The sequence below is a fragment of the Rhinichthys klamathensis genome, unplaced genomic scaffold (assembly GCF_029890125.1).
Source record: "Rhinichthys klamathensis goyatoka isolate OS25496 unplaced genomic scaffold, OSU_Roscu_1.1 h1tg000068l_1, whole genome shotgun sequence".
NCBI classification, from domain to species: Eukaryota; Metazoa; Chordata; class Actinopteri; order Cypriniformes; family Leuciscidae; genus Rhinichthys; species Rhinichthys klamathensis.
This window is the reverse complement of record NW_026606611.1, coordinates 5006084-5024299: the sequence shown is the minus strand read 5'-3', so window position 1 is coordinate 5024299 and position 18216 is coordinate 5006084. Positions and strand designations below refer to the sequence as shown.

The window sequence follows — 18216 nt, the reverse complement described above, 5'->3', positions numbered from 1 at the left end:
TGCACTCAACTCTAATGCGACGGCGGCCTTAGCCATGGTGCAATGTGCCAAAGCGTAGCGAGTGAATGAGGAACCACAGGCTTCACAGGCTTTAGAACTTTGAAGCGCAAATCCTCAGTGTGGTTTCTAAAGGCTGGCATAAGCTAATTAGGCATTAGCATTGCGGTGGGAATACTCCGCAGCGTAAACAGGTAGTGAATGGTATGCGCGCTTACACTGAGGTTGTTAACTCTATTTCCTATTATGTGAAGTCTTCTGTTTTCTCCACATGTTTTGAGTTTATCCTGCAATCACAGTGGCTGGAACTTCCTCTCACCTTCAGCACGGGCCTCACGGGCTTGACGTGCTGGTTCCTGCTGCTATGGCGATGCACGCTGCCGTCTTTGTGCGACTCGAGGCCCGCAGGCACATTAGGGGGCGACAACAGGAGCTTTTTTAGCTGTGGAGGGAATGAGAGGTGAGGGATTAAAATTTGATGGCACACGATGCATTTAAAACACAGATAGTACAAACCGAATCAATCTCTGATGTCTGCTTATCAAAAAAAGGTTTGCATTTTGTCTTTCAGCACTCAAACACAACACCAAAAGCTCCTGTATATTACATTTAAAGCAGTTCTGTGCTCTAGCCACTGAAAGAACAAAGACAGTTACTGGATATTCAAGAAAATCTGAAATGGAAGTCTGCCAGTCCTAAATGACCAGCGCAACCAGAGAAAGCAAAGTAAGAAGCAGCAGCACTGTGTTGTTTAGTCCCTTAAGCGATTGTTAATGTGCCAACTTGGCAGGTCTGTCCATGGCTCTCAGTGTCCATTGAGGAAACTGAAGGGGCGCTGAGGGTTTCAGCTTCTGTGTACCAAACTGTTTTGGCATGCGATGGCCATCTATGCCATGAAAACATGTGCTCCACTGTCCCTGTGCCTGGTGCTTCAATGCACCCCTTGTTTCCCACACAGACTGGCCTCATTTAGGGGTTGAGGTGTAACTGTGACCATTGCCAGCAGAGGGGGCTCTCAGCTCTTGGGTAAGACACTAACACCCAGACTAAACTTAGGACTTCAGGAGGAAGGAAGCTAAACTATACTGGAACAATTCCATTGTTACTGAATCATCTTACATGGAAATCCGTCTGTTTAGACTTGTACATTTCAGGCATTTTTAATAAGGATGCTAGAATCAAACGTGTCTGAAAAGTTTGCAAAAAGACTAAATAACTGACAAGAACTTTAGTTACAAAATATTGTAATGTTAACAAATTGAACCTTGTTGTAATACAAATGATTACATAAAATAACTATAACAATACCTCTTGGTTTAATGATCATTTTGTTACATACACTACTGTTAAAAAAATGTTTGGGGTCGATACGATTTTTAATCTTATTCATTACGACTAATGAACTGAGAGTTGAAAGAAGACAAAAACCTGACCCTGGATTGAACAGTGGTTGCACATCCTTGAATTAAATACCACAGCTATGGGTTTTTTGGCTTTGCTGTGAGAGGGAACTGCTAAGATATGTTTCAATTGTGCATAAGTCTGGGTTGCATTTATTTGATCAAAAACATATTAACAACAGAAATGCCGCACTGTTTTCTATTTTAATATATTTTAAAAAGTAATTTTTTTCTGTGATGGCAAAGCTGAATTTGCAGCATATATTACTTCTTATATTGTGTGTAATCGCGATGAATCGATTTGACAGCACTAATATATATATATATATATATATATATAGAGAGAGAGAGAGAGAGAGAGAGAGAGAGAGAGAGAGAGAGAGAGAGAGAGAGAGAGAGAGACTTATATAAACACAAAACTCTTATTTTTTTATTTGAAATGAATCGCGACATAGATTTGACAGCACTACTATATATATATATATATATATATATATATATATATATATATATATATACATATGCTAATATGCTGATTTCTTATTATGATCAAAGTTCACAAGAACAGCATATATTTGAAATAATGTTTTGTAACAATACAAAAGTTTGATCCAATTTAATGCACCCTTGCTAATAAGTCTTGATTTCTTAAAACAAAAAAAAATCATATTGACCTCAAACTTTTAAGCAGCAGGTTGTATTAGGCTACTGGTATGTTTTGTCCTAGTGGCACCATAAAAGTGCTAGTCTTATTCCCAGATAAATGCACATAATTTTCCTCAATTTAGGAATAATTTGTCCCTCCTTCAGACATCTCTTATATAATTTGGTAAGTTATCCTTTTTTTGGTAACTCTGTAACAAGTCCAAAAGGAGGCAATGATTATCTCAGTAATCAGATGGTTCCCTTTCATGGAAACCAAACAATGTGATCCTAGAACAATGTGAATTGTGAAAGGTATTGAGTGAAATGTAAAACGGTCATTACTGTAAGTACTACCAATCTCTATGGTAAAAATCACAAAACACACTTGACAAACTGGAAAAAAAGCTATATTACAATACAGGCCATGCCAACCAATTGTTCAGCATTACAGGAAAAAGAAGTGAAAGAAGGAGGGGAAAAGAGAGTAGAAAAGAAAAGCAGTCAAACGGGTAATAACTTTTATAACTGGTTTCACAACGTACACAGATTAAATTGCTGGGGTTTTTGAGCTGAGAAGAACAGATAACAACAGCATCTTATTCCAGGAAGTGGCGTCTTAAGAAAGAGATGAGCAAGAGAGAGTAGGGTCATCTCACAAAAGGTGGGAAAAGGCAGGAAAGAGCGCTGCTGTAGAAGTCCATTTTGTCTCCTGAAGGATTAAGAGATCTGGGAAGTAGACATAAGCATTCCCCTAAAAAGTACCATGGTATTGCCATGTCTTTGGACACTATCATGATGGTAATGTCATGGGATTTGTTGAAGTACACTATAGTTCAAAAGTTAACTGTTTTTGAAATAACGCTCTTATGCTCACCAAGACTGCAATTTTTTATCAAAAATATTGCAAAAACAGTGATATTGTGAAATAAGAACCACTCATGACTCCATTACTCTAGTCTTCAGTGACACATGATCCTACAGAAATCATTCTAATATGCTGATTTGGAGCTCAAGAAACATTTCTTGTTAGTATCAATGTATATATATATATGTTGCCAGGTATCCATTTTATTGCCACCTGATACCACCACAGTACTTTCTTATAAGGCTGAGAGGAAGATAAGAGAAGTGGAATGTGTGGGGAAATGAAAGGCTAGAAAAAAGTCAAAGACAAAAAGTCCATATAAACTGTGTCCATGTTCCTCATCCCTGCCTGTGAAGAGGATTCTTTGTTAGATTGGTTGCTTAAAAAAGAAACAAAAAGCCCAAAATGAGAAAAATTCAGACCTGTGTTGCCTATCATACCCATGCTGTGGGGTAGTCAGAGGCCCATCCAAATCCACCTTAAACAGGAAGGAAGGGTTCTTACTAGAGATGGTTCTTCCGTCTCTGGGCTCAGTGAGCCAGGGAAGTGCTCACTGTCCAAAGGGAGATCATCTTCCTCCTCCTCGCCCTCCTCAGGGTCGTCCCCTAGGGAAGGGAACACAGACAGACCCCCGACTCCGTCCTCAACAATGCCGTCCAGGCTGTCTGTGAGGGCAGCGAGCAGTGCCGCATTTTCTTCCTGAAATAACAAGAAAGAAATTAAGGCAAATGCTCTGCAACGCAAAGATCAGGAGAACCTACATGTACACAACTTGCATATGTCTAGTATATGTCTTCTTTTTTTTATACCTCTGTTTAAGACAGAAAAAGTAAAGAATGACAGAGGTTATTCATAAAAGAGGGGAAATCAGGATTGGGACATGTTGCAGGCTAGACTCAAACCTGCAACTCTCACATGAGCATCATTGCTCAAAATATCATCACAATGTATATATGCACAAACCACTATGCTGTGGCTATGTGGCTAGCAGTGATATTTCAATCTTACAACATTGTCATTCAGTAAAAGGTTTACTTTTAAAGGATTAATTCGCCAAAAAACAAATCAATTCTGTCATTTACTCATCCTTCATCTACGAAACACAAATGAAGATATTTTAAATATAATTGTTTCCCTTGATTGAAGTTCTACGCAAACAAAACGTTCATGTATCAAAAAGTACAAAAAGGCATCGTAAAAGTAAAAGGCTTTTATTCACATATAAACATTGATCGCACAACAAATATGGTTAACAGAAGCTCAAACCTGCTTGCTTGATGCCTGAGAAGAAATGAGGTTTGTTCTTGTGTCAAGCAAGGCGGAACCTGATTTCACCAAGTGCAAATTGTTCCTGGATCAACATCTTTGTTGGTCCTGGAAGAACATTCTAAACAACCAATCAGATTTGAGGGACAAGTTTACAGTTTAAGTCAATGTCAACAATCAGGGTTTGGTGCTTCTACATCAGAGTTATTCACATATAATTTCCCTCTGATTTTAGGGATAATTTATGGGTAGGGTCAGGATTAGCGGTAGGGATATTGTTGGGATTATATTTTCGGACAGGAATGTTGTTCCAGGATCAAAAAAATATATTAACTCGGTAAAATCAGGATGTGCGGGTTAAGCTTCCATTTACTATATGTGAACTATGTATGTACATAGATCAATGTTTATATGTGAATAAATTGAAATAATTAAATCTGTTAATCTCCATATAAAGCAACTGTGTCTCTTCTGAAGCCTTGTATTAAACATCTCAACTCTTTACTTGAACGATGTCTTTTTGAACTTTTTGAAGCATGAAAGTTTTGGTTGTGTGGACTTTTAATGTATGGACAAAAATGATGAGAAAATATCAAAAATAGTCTTATCGGTTTGGAAAAACATGAGGGTAAATAATATTTTAAATTTCATTTTGGGGTGAATTAAGCCTTTAAGACTGTTTTCCCTATAATCTTTCCCAAATTGCGCCCTCAACCTTTCAAGTCCAAACTTGAAATTCTGAATCGTTTGTTTTTGTCAGGGTAGTGAACACACAAACGCCATGAGCCTGCAAAATCAAGTGCAAAATTTGGGACAAAAAAACATAGAGCGAACTAGATTTGTAATATCCCCTAACTTTATGTATAAGCAATAGTAATAGTGCTGTTTTACCACTTATCAGAACACAATAAACTAAGTACAGATGATGGTTCCCACCTCAAATAGCTCTGGGTCTCCAGCACTGTACTGTATGGATGCAGGAGAGTGATCCGAGTGCTCGTTGCACCAATGCAGCTCACTGAGGCAGTTCACTGAGTCAAAATCACTGGCGTCCAGCTGCGAGAGGTCAAAGTCAGGGAAGTCAGCATCAAGGCGGTCTGAGCAGACCTCCTCTTCCCCATACTGAGAATGAAAAAAAGAAAAAAATGATAGGTCAAAAGGCCAACATCAGAGGACATCTGAAAAGAATGCACTCCGCTGTAAACGCTGGGAAATCAATAGACATGCCGTGACTGGATATCCTGAGCTCGTAACAGTCATCTGAATTAGTACTAACCTTCAGCACAACTTTATTAAGGCTAATGAACTGAGAGTTGAAAGAAGACGAAAAGCTGACCCTGGATTTAACAGTGGTTGCACATCCTTGAATTAAAAACCACAGCTATGGGTTTTTGGGGTTTGCTGTGAGAGGGAACTGCTAAGATATATGTTTTAAATGTGCATACGTTAGGAATAAGTCACCAATAAGTTTTTGATTTTTAGAGTGGCTGCGCTTTATTTAACCAGCTGACTTTAGCTGTTAGACAGTTTTCACGGTAAAACCTTCTCTCAGGAGTTGTGCTCTTAGCCAGTGTTTCATGCTAAAAATAGTTTAGAAATCACTTTTCTCAAGACCCCTGCTTTCTGTTCCATGATGCTGCACTCCGTCAAACCGCTTTTGAACATGCATCTCATTGGGGTCAGGTGAACCCAAACCAGTTTAATAATAGGGCTTCTTTAAAATAGATTAGTTAACTAATTGTTCAGGCAACTTACAGGCTAGTTGATTTTTACGCAGTTTCGCACATTCACAACATGTGTGAAGAGAGAGAAAATGTGTGTGTGAGAGGGAGAAAGATACAAAAAAATGTGAGTGTGTGTCTGTGTCAATAAGTACTGTGAGAAGGGAAGTGGTCTAAACCCCAGGGGTACAGCAGAAAACCACACATGCCTTAATATCTCCATGTGAGCGATGGAGCTGTGCATTTTGCACTCGGATCATTTGGCTTGTTTCTGTCTGTTTGTAGAGAGGATACCTGGAGGACACCTGGTGTGATGCTGCCTCGGTTTACAGGAGGCCGTAGCATGAATATTCTACAGGGCCGCTGCGATGCATTTTTGATGACTGCTTGCACAATTTCTCCCCTCTCTGTTTCACAGAGCTGATGATTGCACTTATTCAGTTCCCTTTATTTTCTTACACTAGGCCTGGTCAAGCGGGTGCCATTTATGTCTGTTCACCCAAATGCTGTTTTAAAATGCAGCAAATCACGTAGAATCAGACAGCAAAGATTTTCTACAGAGTCTCTAAAGCACCTACTGTATTACCAGCTGCTGAGCTCTTATGAAATGAGGTCACATACTGTAGCCCATACCTCTGGACTGTTTTAGCCCAATCTTATTATATCTGCAGCATTTTAATCTCCTTCACACTAAGCTATTGTTGAAAAATTCTTCAGATGAAATCTGGTGTTGAAAACAATGAGAGAGAATGATACCAATACATTCACCTACTGTCCCATTTATGAGTTTAAGTGATTTATAATGATATTGATTTGAATCTTTTTTATTTAATAGCATTTTTATTCAAGTGATTAGTCATTAATATATTTTAGACTACCGTTCCAAATGTTGGGGTTGGTACGAGTTTTTAATGTTTTTGAAACATTATGCTCACCAAAGCCGCATTTATTTGATCAAAAACACAGTTAAAAACAGTAATATTGTGAAATATTATTACAATTTAAAATAATCGTTTTCTGTTTTAATACATTTTAAAATGTAATTTATTCCTGTGAATGTGATGGTAAATCAAGATTTTCAGCATCTTTACTCCAGTCTTCAGTGTCACATGATCCTTCAGAAATCATTCTAATATGCTGATTTGCTTCTCATTATATATATATATATATATATATATATTATTTTTATTAAATTTTTAAAGGACATTTTGCATTTCTTATTATTATCAATGTTGAAAACTATATAATATAACTAGCCTATAATAATTTTGTGGAAACCATGACATTTTTTTTTCCAGGATTCTCTGATGAATAGAAAGTTCAAAAGAACAGCATTTATTTGAAATATAAATCTTTTGTAACATTATCAAACATTTGTCTGAGCGCAAACATTTTGAACGGTAGTGTATAATAATAACAATATGCCATTATAAGTTGTTTCGCTATCTGAATGGTCACAAATATATTTTAATTTTAGTAATTAGAAAACTGATTAGATTAGCAGAAAAGTTTGAATATCTCCAAGCCTATTATTTGTCTGTCTCTAATAATACAGTGAGATGTGGTTATAAAATGAATGCATGTTTACATCAATGTCAAAAGGAATCACAGCAGTAAGGCTTCTGCAAATGCGAAAAATTAAAAAAACAGGAAATCCATTCCTACTTGCAGCATTTTAAAGGGACTACTTGAGATGCCCTGAAGGTGTTGTGCATGTGCATGTGCATGTGCACGAATGCAAGTGTAATGAAGGTGTTCGCCCATCATCCAACTCACACACACAGAACATGCAAACACACACACTTAGCACTCTCTTCGCATCCCCCTCACATGATGCCACTGACTCATCTCCGTCCTTTGAGACCCCCTCCCCAGGAGCACAAGAGCTCCAGCTAATCAATCTTTTTTTTTCCCCAACCTTTTTATTCTCTCTTGCTCTCTTTTTCTGTGTTATGGAGAGTCTCAATATCAATCAATAAAAATCTCCTTGGGCTCTGAAGGTTTAAGGTCACAAGCGCGAGTGTGAATGCTGCAACGGTAGGGCTGGGCGGTATGATGGTATATACCACGAAACAGTAGAAGTGACTTTGCTATTCCGGATATACTGTCGGTTTATCCATTTAACCATCAATATATACATTTACATATCAATTTCAAGTATGCAAACAACATGTGTTACAGTGATATAAAATTACACATATTGTGATATCTATACCATCAAAATCGGGGTCATATCACCCATCCCTATGCAAGAGCAAACAGAAAAGCTCCATGGCTGCTGATGTTCCAGAGAAGCAGCATGCGTGACCTCTTATCAGATGCAAACGTTCTATGAAAAAGAGTAGCAGAGGTGCTGTTCACACGTGCTGGAATCGTCTGCATAACTCACACGCTGATAAAACCTCCGGTTCACCCCATTAACAGCATGATCATGCTATTACGAGGCGACAAAATGCAGTCACATTTCTAATGCACGAAAAAAGTCCCACCAGCTAGTGCTGGACTGATGCTATTAAATGAGCAAAAGTTAATGAGCGTAGCTGACCTACTCAAGGCAAAAGCGATAAGGACTAATCAGTGATCTGTGTAGTCAAGAATGACCTTTCTATTCACTCTCCTTTAAAAAAATATAACTTTTCCATGAATCTCATAACAAAAAAGGTCATTACACATAAAAATCAGGCAGCGAGGGGTGATTTACGGACATATCTGGCATATAAGAATATGCATAGCAAGCCCGAGTCCAAGGGCACACCAAGATAACTCAAAAACAAGCACGTAACAGCATATAGGTTTACAGCATCCCCCTGCATGTTACGAAAGCTCTAGCCATGTGGTGCAGGAGTACTTGATCCTCAAAACACAACCATACAAGGTTGACCCACTGTTGACAGTGTACTGTCAGTCCCTGGGCATCTTTTCACGGTATCTGGGGAATTTTATGAATACATTTAAGGATAATTAGAGGCAAAGTATGCAAAAAAAGAGAAAAGACACAAAGTGTGACCTTTACTTTGTTTGTCATTTCCTACTGCAGGGCGATCAAATGCAGCATCTAAGACAGAACGGGTTACCTGGGATTTCTGTTATGGATGTATAGATAGACCGATTGATTGGCTGATTGATCTGAGCGCAAGTCAGTTACACAGCTATTGTAGTAAAGCTGCAGGTTACTCATTCAATCCTTGCATTTACGAGCTAATAGGCTCTTATCTGGGTGCCCTGTCCCCTCTGAGCCTACTCCTATCTAAGATGTGTTATATATAGCTGTTATCCTCAGTCTCATGACTGGCTCTTACACAAGCTGCTTGTGACGGGCCAGGCTTTAAATGCTGCCCATGCCAAACGCAGATGGAACTAGTGGCTCTCTCCTAAGCCTCCCTCCCCAGAAACAAAGACACAGACATGCACATATGCAGCCCTTTGAGACACATCCTGCCTGGGCTGTTAAATGGATTCCCTCACGACTCAATCCATGAAAAACTTGGGTGTAATAGCTAGCCAGCCTCAAACAGGAAGGATTTTGTAGCACCATTTCTCCAGAAGCAACGGGTTCCCGAAGTGCACAGTACATCTTGTCGACCATCCTCACTTACTGTTTGACTTTTGCTCATGTGATGGTAAATTAAAGAAAGATGTAAAACCGCAACTCTCCTAAACCCCAAATTGGTGGCTAAACTGAAACAGGAGCAATTAAATTAGCTCTTTGCATATAGTCTTTAGAGGAGATTTCCGCCAAGGCCTTTACTGCAAACTCAAATTAACAGCGGACCGATAGAAGTAGGGCAGTTAAAGGAAGATCTGGGCCACTCGTGTACAGTTGAATGAGACCGATAAAAGACAGATTCATGACACCTCATTGGCCAAGTCTCAGGTTTGGCAGGAACCTTTCTTTTCTATCCCTTTAGGAATTAACTGTCTGCAGCGCACACAACCTTGCTATCCCAGCAGGCCACCTTTATCTTGTCTGTTCTCAAACCAGCCTAGCCCTTTAAATATAGTGCTTATTGAACCCATTCATCCCTCAGACCTTTGCTAACAATTCCCATGTAGTAAATTTCCTCACACACTCTCTCAAGAATTCTCAAGAAGTTTCGCAATCAATAGTTGAAACATTGCTCGATGTAAATAAAAATGGCAAAATTCAATTTATGCCTCATTTTACCACAATTTAACCATGTTATCACCCTTAAATTTATTGAGTGAATGTATTAGATAATTCTAATACAAATTTTTTTGTATAGCGCTTTTCACAATACATATTGTTTCAAAGCAGCTTTACAGAAAGTGCATTTCAGAAATGTACATAGAAAAAAACAGTTAGTTAATCATGTATTAATTTAGGGCATAACATATCGCCGGCGTTGAGTCGTCTCTTCACAGGCGTTTATCTGGCGTTTGTCTAATGAATTGAATTCAGTATTAGACAATTCATGGCCGTGGCCATGGATCTTCTAAATTTCCCTTCTGACTTGTCAGACATTCCACTTCTCATAACTGGCTTAGGCATATTAACCGCCCACTTTCATTGGAGACATCTGCAGTAAGTCTGCATCAACACTCGCTGTATAGCCTTCATCTTGAGCTGTTATTCTCTAAAAAACATTTCAACATTAACTTTGACAAGTCTGAGGCTGTGTACTGGAAGTTTTCTGAGAGGCAACCTAACAGCCATTGAGCCCAATTTTAATCCGACTTAATTGTTTTCAGATTAGCCGTCAAACTAGCCTCTTCTAGGCTGAGACAGGTATCAAGTGCGAACCAAGGACATTACACTGGTCCGAGTGAGACGCTATTATGCAGAATGTCTGAGAGCTAGTGCCCTCGAACGCAACCCCACTTCAGCCAGTAGGACAGTAATGAGATCTGATTAGAAAGCGGATTCTGTGCTTAGAGACAGGACTTTGATAGACTGCCAGTTGAGTTGTGACATTGGATTCACATGGGAAATGGAAAATGGGCTTAAATCTTTTAAAGCTTTATGTCCAAGCCCAGTTCCAGCATTACTATAGATAAATGCATCTATGTATAATTTGAAATAACTTCCTCGTAAACAAATTATTCAAGCAATGGTTCATGGCAGTCAAGATGTATTGCATTGGATTAAGTTTATATCCTTTGGACCTTCTTTTTATTTTTTTCATCTGAACTTATCACAGATCTATATGTTCTTCCTGTCACATGAGATGTCTAAGGCATGACAGTCATTATTTCAGCCTGATTATTCTTAACTGACATCACTTGATAACCCATAGACACTAAAGGCATGTTTGTAAGTCCTTAACCAGATTAAGAGGTGTAATAATCAAGGAACGTAGTTAGAAGTTAAGAGAGGTCAAACATCACAAGGGTTAATTTAAAAAAAACAACAACAAGAAAATGGGATTTTTGGCAGTAGTACATAAAACCCTATTCTTTAGAAATATTTAATAAGGCCACTCTGGCTTACAGTATATAAGGTTGGTCAAGATAAGTGTTACCCCTGTAAGTCAAGAAAAAAGTTTGGTCCGTGAGGGTCTCAGGTGTTATGTACTTTAGTTGAATGACAGGTCTACATCTATCATATATTGATAACATATCATTCATAACACTCTTAATATGATCCTCTGAGAAGAGGTATTAAAAAATGTCCACTGTCTCTTTTAAAGACAATCATATGACTGGAAAATGGCACTACATTTAGCACTACATTGCATAATGTGTGTGTGGGGAAATGGTGAAAAATAATATATTTGCTTGTTGGTAAAGGGGCCATAAGTTCATAACTTATTGGTATTTTCTGCCTTGATATCAGCGCTGATGTCTAATTCATCCAAGCCCACTGTTCTAAAAATAGTTGTTTTGGTTAGAAGACGATCCTAATAGGACAGGCTGCTGCCAGCTTTCGTTCTTCCATTAAGTCATCTCAGAGAGTGGGCGACCATGGGGAGGGGGTACAGGGATGCTTGTGCACTTAATAGAAAATCGCAGCAACTGTTATTAATTTGCAGTTACTCTCATGCTCAGGAAATTTGCTATTCTTATCATGTCAGATCATCATTGTGTCTCAATGTTTGTCAGATTCCAAGGAAGAAATCTGTTCTCTAGTCATGATTAGGGACTAGAAAATAGATTAGGGATTTGCAAAACTACATATAAAAACAACAAGATGAGTAAATGCCAAGTTGACTAAACGGTCTTAAGGAAGACCTGCATAATTTGGCTGGATTTGGGTTCATCTCACCCACAGTCCTTGTGTTTAAAAACAGCTAGACAACACAGAATTTGTTCTTCTGCAGGGATCAAGAAAAAAACAAAACAAAACAAAAAACAAAACAAGATGCAACAATAGCCAAAGACATAAATCCCTATTATACATGTTAACTAAAAAGACAGAGGACAAGAAGATACCTTAGGCCAAGATGCAGAAAAAAAATGCAGTTTAAAAGAAATTCCAAGACTCCAAAATTATATCCAAAATACCCATTTGTTTGTAGCTGTGGTGAAAAACACTGTGAGAAAACTTGAAAGGCAAAAGTAAGTTTTATAACTCTTGTTTATATCATACATGAAAGCTATTTATAACATGCCATCAAAAAGACTATGGTACTGATAATCTACTGCAACACATGCCTGAAAATCCACCTCTCTGCCTCAGTTCATGTAATAGAATTATATACATCTAATAAGTATACATTAAACTGTACATATGCACACATAATATTCTTGTCTTAACTATGGCTGCTAATAGCGACAATCTCCAGCTTAAATATTTGACATTCAGTCACTGTGAAACCAAAGCTCTCAAGGTCACCCACAGTTCAATATGCATACCACAGCAAACATGAAAGCATACCCAGCACTGATGTAAATATAGGCACCAGCGCATGCATTAGAAGTCAATGCAGGCCTGCAGTACAAAAAAAAAACAGAAATCATCAGGAGATCCAAAAGGTAGTCAGCAATTCTCTCCTCTGCTTCCAACCTGGATCAATTTCACTGACACAATGAGAGCACTAGTCTCAGGTTTCAGAGCCTTGTATAAGGTTGTTGACTGGTGTCACATTTTCCTGCACAACTGTGTAACGCAATGCAGAGACTTTGTCACAAGACTGAAGGTGAGCAACCCCTCATTATCTACACTGGGGGTCCGTCGCTCCTCAGACTGAGGTTTACCTGCAGTCACGACTGTGGGTGAGGGGGGCTGCAGGACAATACAAGCACTGTTTCCAGGCAGAAACCAGTCAGCAGTATCTTAGGTCATTTAAACAGCCAGAGGGAAATATCAGACTCACCTTGACTACAAATTACCAGCTGAGTTTGATAAAGATGTGAAAGTAAAATAAGTAAAATGCTCTCATTGGATTACGGGTAGAGCTGCTCTCATTGTGTCTAATGCGTTCAATCTGTCCAGCTGACACAGACGGGATGAAGGGAATATGTTCAATTACACCTGAGAGAGAAAGTTAACAGAAGGAAGATGCAGGGAGACTTAGATGCAAAATGAGTCTTTTCAGACTTGGGTGGCCACAGACAGATCATGATGCCTGAGGAAGATGGCATCAACCCAACTTGTTTCTAATTCACTGGGAGCAGTCAGTGTCTGAGCTCTTAGTCGATGTGCATGGCTGTAATTAAATCAAAATGCTTTTTTTGCTCATTCTGCTTGAGCATAAGGGCAGAAGACACAGTTCGGGATAAGGGGCCGTCTAGAGTGACCATTCCCTGCAAGCCGGGAACCTAAAGCTGTGATGTCCCCTTGGCATTGTTCTCCATGATGCATGTTTCATATTCCACTTTGTTCCCAGACAGGTTTGCTCCAGAAAACACCAACCCCATTTGGGAATCACAGTGGGAAAGCCTTATTGCACACACTACTGCAGCATTTCAAGCAGTTCAGCAGTGACCGTACACAATATAGATAATGCATGTTGCATTGATAGGTGTTTTGCAGAGAGATTGGGATAATAGGATTACAAGTCCCTTGTTTCCATCTGTTGCGAAGGTCATGAGTCTGGGTCAAACAATAACAGCTCATGACCACCACTAGGGGCCAGGCGAAACCTCTAAGGCCACTGTAAGCAGTCCCTCCACATAACCATGTAGACAGCATGTGCCTTGACATGATTGAGAACACTTTATAGCAGTTATATATAGATGCCTGGTATCTATTTTAGAGCATGCACATAAACCTGCATGCAGTGTCAAGGAGAGAACCATGGCTCATAGTAAGTGGCACTCAGCCGTAGGTCTTTGCCTCAGATTTAGAACCACCGATTCTTCATTCGACTGCACCAATAACTGAGTGTGCATCTCCAAGACTAAATATGGAGAGAAAAAAATCCTCTGCTGTGGTCCAGTGGTTGCTCTCAAGCTGTCCCTAAGGAGAATGTTCCAATGCAGCGACATGAAAAAAGGCGAGAGAGTTAAACATTAGTTCCTGAATTCCACCAGGCTAAGCACAGCATGGTGGTTATTCAAAGGGGACAAAAGAACAAGGCTAAGAGCATTCGTGCTAAAAACACTGTCGTGCAGAATGTCATGGCTATAGCTATTAATCTTGATCTTCAGTTTCTCTCGCTACTGGCCAAGAAATCAAGGTAAAGAATATTCCCATCTCTATTTTAGGGGGTCACTCAGCAAGCACAGAGTTTGTTTTGAAATCCAAGAATAGACCGAAAAGCAGAGATGACATTTGCTTCTTCCATTCAATGGTTGAAAGGACAGTGCTCAGACAACTGTTCAAGTCGCGCACACAACTATGCGGCAGTGCCCTGATGTGAGATATAGTTAGAAGTAAAATGACAAAATGTATATCATATATATATATATATGATAGAAAAGTAATGTTTGGGCTATTCAAGTAAAAAAGTCATGTTTTGAAGAGAATGTGAATGTGCAGTACAAACATCTGCCTAAACAAGGTACCATTTTGCAATTCGTATTTTAAAGTACACCTAGACTTCAAATATGAAAGAGATGGAGGTTAGCAAAACAAGATGTAGACAAGGGGTAGCCAAACTTGCCCCTCGAGGGCTACCTTCCTGCAAACTTCAGTTCCAACTCTGCTCCAACACACATGCTTGTTATTTTCCAAGTAATTCTGAACAACTTGATTAGCTAATCTCATCAGGTTGGCTACCACTGCCGTAGAAAGGCAAAATATACCTGCCGTGCCGTATCAACAAGTGGCCTTTGAGAAAAGATCATCCATTGAAAACCTGACTGGCAACTGCATGTGCTCTTACTTTTCTATCCAATGAGCCAGTTTAGCTGGCTTAACCTTCTCCCCAAATACTCGCCGCTGACTTTCTGAGTCAGCACTGCTGCATGTGGTCTTCAGGCAAATATTGAGTGGTCCACAGGACATCTCTGCGCTGGCTTTCTGGGTGAGCTCTGAAGCGGGAAGATGACTCACCCTGAATTCCTAATGCTCAAACAGAAGGCAAAGCCATCTGCCAGCCCTCATCTTTAAGCCATTGCTTTAGCAGCAAGCAGAGTTCGTTACTGTGCGATGTTCTGACATGAATTGTAAGCTAAGTGTGTCGTCTCCTGGCCTTTACGTGCTGCTCGTCTCAGAATCTGAGCAAATATTAAATAGTGATGAAAAAATTTAACAGAGCTTACCACTTGCCAACTAACCGATAGTGATGCTCACATCATTGCAGGTGTTTAACTGGTGGAAAGGTATAGCGGTGCTGCATTCAGACTTTATGTATTAAGGTTATTAAGGGTAATGGTGGGGTGATTCTTCCACTTCAGGTTTCCTCTGTGATAATGTGAGGGAGCTTTCATGTCAAGGACATTACAACAGCATAACACATGTGCTATGCTCAACCCTCAAACAGAGGGGGGACTCAAGGTTGTGACAGATTGGCTGCAGCGCTAGGAATCATACCATAGAAATACCACTTGCTCCTTCCTGTTTTTAGATGCATTCCTACAAGGTGTATTGGCATTTCACTATCCACACCCATTTGGTGGTCCAAGGTTAATTGGTTTCCCAAAAGCTTTCCAAACCCTATACTGTACTACACAGGATGGAAAGATTCAGGGGAGCAATTTCATCTCTTTCATTGTTTTCCATCCTGAAGACAAGAGTTACGGAAACATTTCTAAACAGGTATTGAATGTTTGTGACGGCTAAAATTAGCCTGAAAATATACTATGACGTGTCCAACATCTTATTATGGAAACACCAGAGAAAAGCATTTTTTTTAATGTATATGAAGTGCTGTATATGAAGTGTATCAATATTGTTTCCTTTCATTCCTTAAAACTCATTATTTGGAAGAGCAGCTATGTGAGTAGCGCATGGTCTGAGGCCCCCTCATGCATTTACACTACGTGCACTCAACCATGACTGTTCAAAGCCACACTAATTCCGAGTGAATAAATTGCTCCCTTTGACAAATTGTTATTAATTCCCCTTTTGGCAGCCCACCAAGACAAACCTTCCCAACACATTTCTAGGGACATTTGTGTAGCATTGTGCAGTTCATGTTATCTTCCTTGTTTCCAATTCGATCCTTTAGTGACCAGATTTGTTTCAAATCAGGAAACCCAAATCTTTTGGATAGACATATCAACAACACACTATGTTAATGAGTATAATTTTACAGTTCCTCAGTCTCTGATTCATGTGCTAAATGCTTTAGGTGTTTGTTAGTTTATCAAAAGCTGCCAGGTCTCATTCTGAAGCCAGACTGCCGGTCTGCCACCTGCACTCTTTCCTCAGTGTGAGTGCGAGTACATCGGATTTGTACTCCATATCCCTTGACAACCTGCAGTGTTAGTCTCAGCATTCCTCCTGGATAAGGTCAGGTCTTATTGGTGCAAATATCAGGATCTCTAGCTTGGGATGACATGAGTAACAGATCTCTCCAAATCTGTTGGCACGGAAAGGAGAAAAATTCCAGTATTAGGGTTACAATACCTGACTTCAAGCTCAAAACCCCACCAACCACACCTTTGGCAGTATCAGATTAATGTGATTTCCTCCTCTGGCAGTACGCATTAATAATAAAGACTAGAAGAGCAGGCACTGAATGCAAGTTTTATTTCAAACAGCACAATCTACAATGTATTGTGCACCACTTGAGCCACATAATAAAAGCCTTTAATAGCTCCTAATGCTCAGCTGATCTCAGGCTGGGCTCTCAAATGGAAAACAAAGAGCTTTAAATCAGCACAGACTAGTTTGTACAGTGTAATCCATGGCCTCACTTTCTCCCCCAGAATCCTCCATAGCTTTTGTTGTGCTGCTGTGATAAGAAACATGAAAACACACAGGGAACTTGTTCATCTTTGAGGATCTGACATCAGTGAAGTCAGGGAGCAAGCACTCAAAGGCCACCAAATGTAAAAGGAAAACCTTTAATTGGCTTTGACTGTGGTCTTTGAACTTCCTTGGTAGCTTTTCAGTTTGGATGGCTTTGCCGTGTTGTAGTGTGATGAGGTACTGACTATGAGATTTGCTCATCGTGCCAAAATGCTCTGACCCATTCATTGTCTCTTAGTAATTCAATAAGGTTTGGTGTGTTTAGCTACTGATGCCTAAACCTGTTGCTGAGAAACTGAAGTGGGACAAGGCCAAGCCTGGTAACAGATTTACAAACAAATCCACAATGTTTCTTGGAGGTGATTAATGTCAACCCATTCAGTCCTTCAACATTCAATTCACAACAGAAATCGGAATGGGCTTTTACATATGAAAAAAGTGCAAGACCTGTTACATGATAAAATAAAGGTTATGTCACACAGGTTATAAAACAAACTAAAAATACCTAGCTGTCACAGAGCAGTGATCACACTTCACATCATTTGAGTGCTGTCGAGTACATGCAACTAAGTGAAACACTATTCGGCCATGTCTCTACAGCTTTTCTGTCACAGGTGGAGGAAGTGACTACAGGAGTACAAGTCCTTCCACTGCCATCTGACCAACTGATTTGTAGAATGACTGATTAATCCCTTTAGTGATCAGTTCCTGCCTTTGCATCTTACCAGGCCCCTCGATTCAGCTGCTTTGGTGTCAATGTAAGAGAATAAAAAAGGCTAGAGGCGCTCGTGTCCTTAACCGACCCATGTACACGTGACTGAAGTGAGAGCTGCGTGAGGCAGAAGTACAAGGGAGTGAGGGGCAGAGGGAATTGCTAAAAGAGCAAATGTTAAAAGGAAACAGAAATCAGAGCATCAGCAAACAACGAAGCAAGTAGGCTAAAGCAAAAGTTGGATGCTTTCAATGGACATTTTTTTTCTTCCTTCACTTCTCAGCCTTTCACTATATCCAGGCACCATTACAAGGTGCATCACGTTTGTTCTTTCACAGCTCACTGCTCTT

General features: G+C 39.6%; 1 protein-coding gene across 2 annotated transcripts in view; it reads right to left on the bottom strand.

The window, feature by feature from the left end:
- ppargc1b (peroxisome proliferator-activated receptor gamma, coactivator 1 beta) overlaps positions 1 to 18216 on the bottom strand; it is a 50240-nt gene that overhangs the window by 13865 nt on the left and 18159 nt on the right. Inside the window, exons 2-4 of one of the 2 annotated variants that reach the window (XM_056250337.1) lie at positions 5110 to 5295; positions 3412 to 3606; positions 317 to 439 (exon numbers count right to left, since the gene is read on the bottom strand). In XM_056250337.1, the coding sequence (XP_056106312.1) occupies positions 317 to 439; positions 3412 to 3606; positions 5110 to 5295 (504 nt within the window). The remainder of the gene's footprint in view (positions 1 to 316; positions 440 to 3411; positions 3607 to 5109; positions 5296 to 18216) is intronic. The other variant, XM_056250338.1, reaches the window with a different exon arrangement.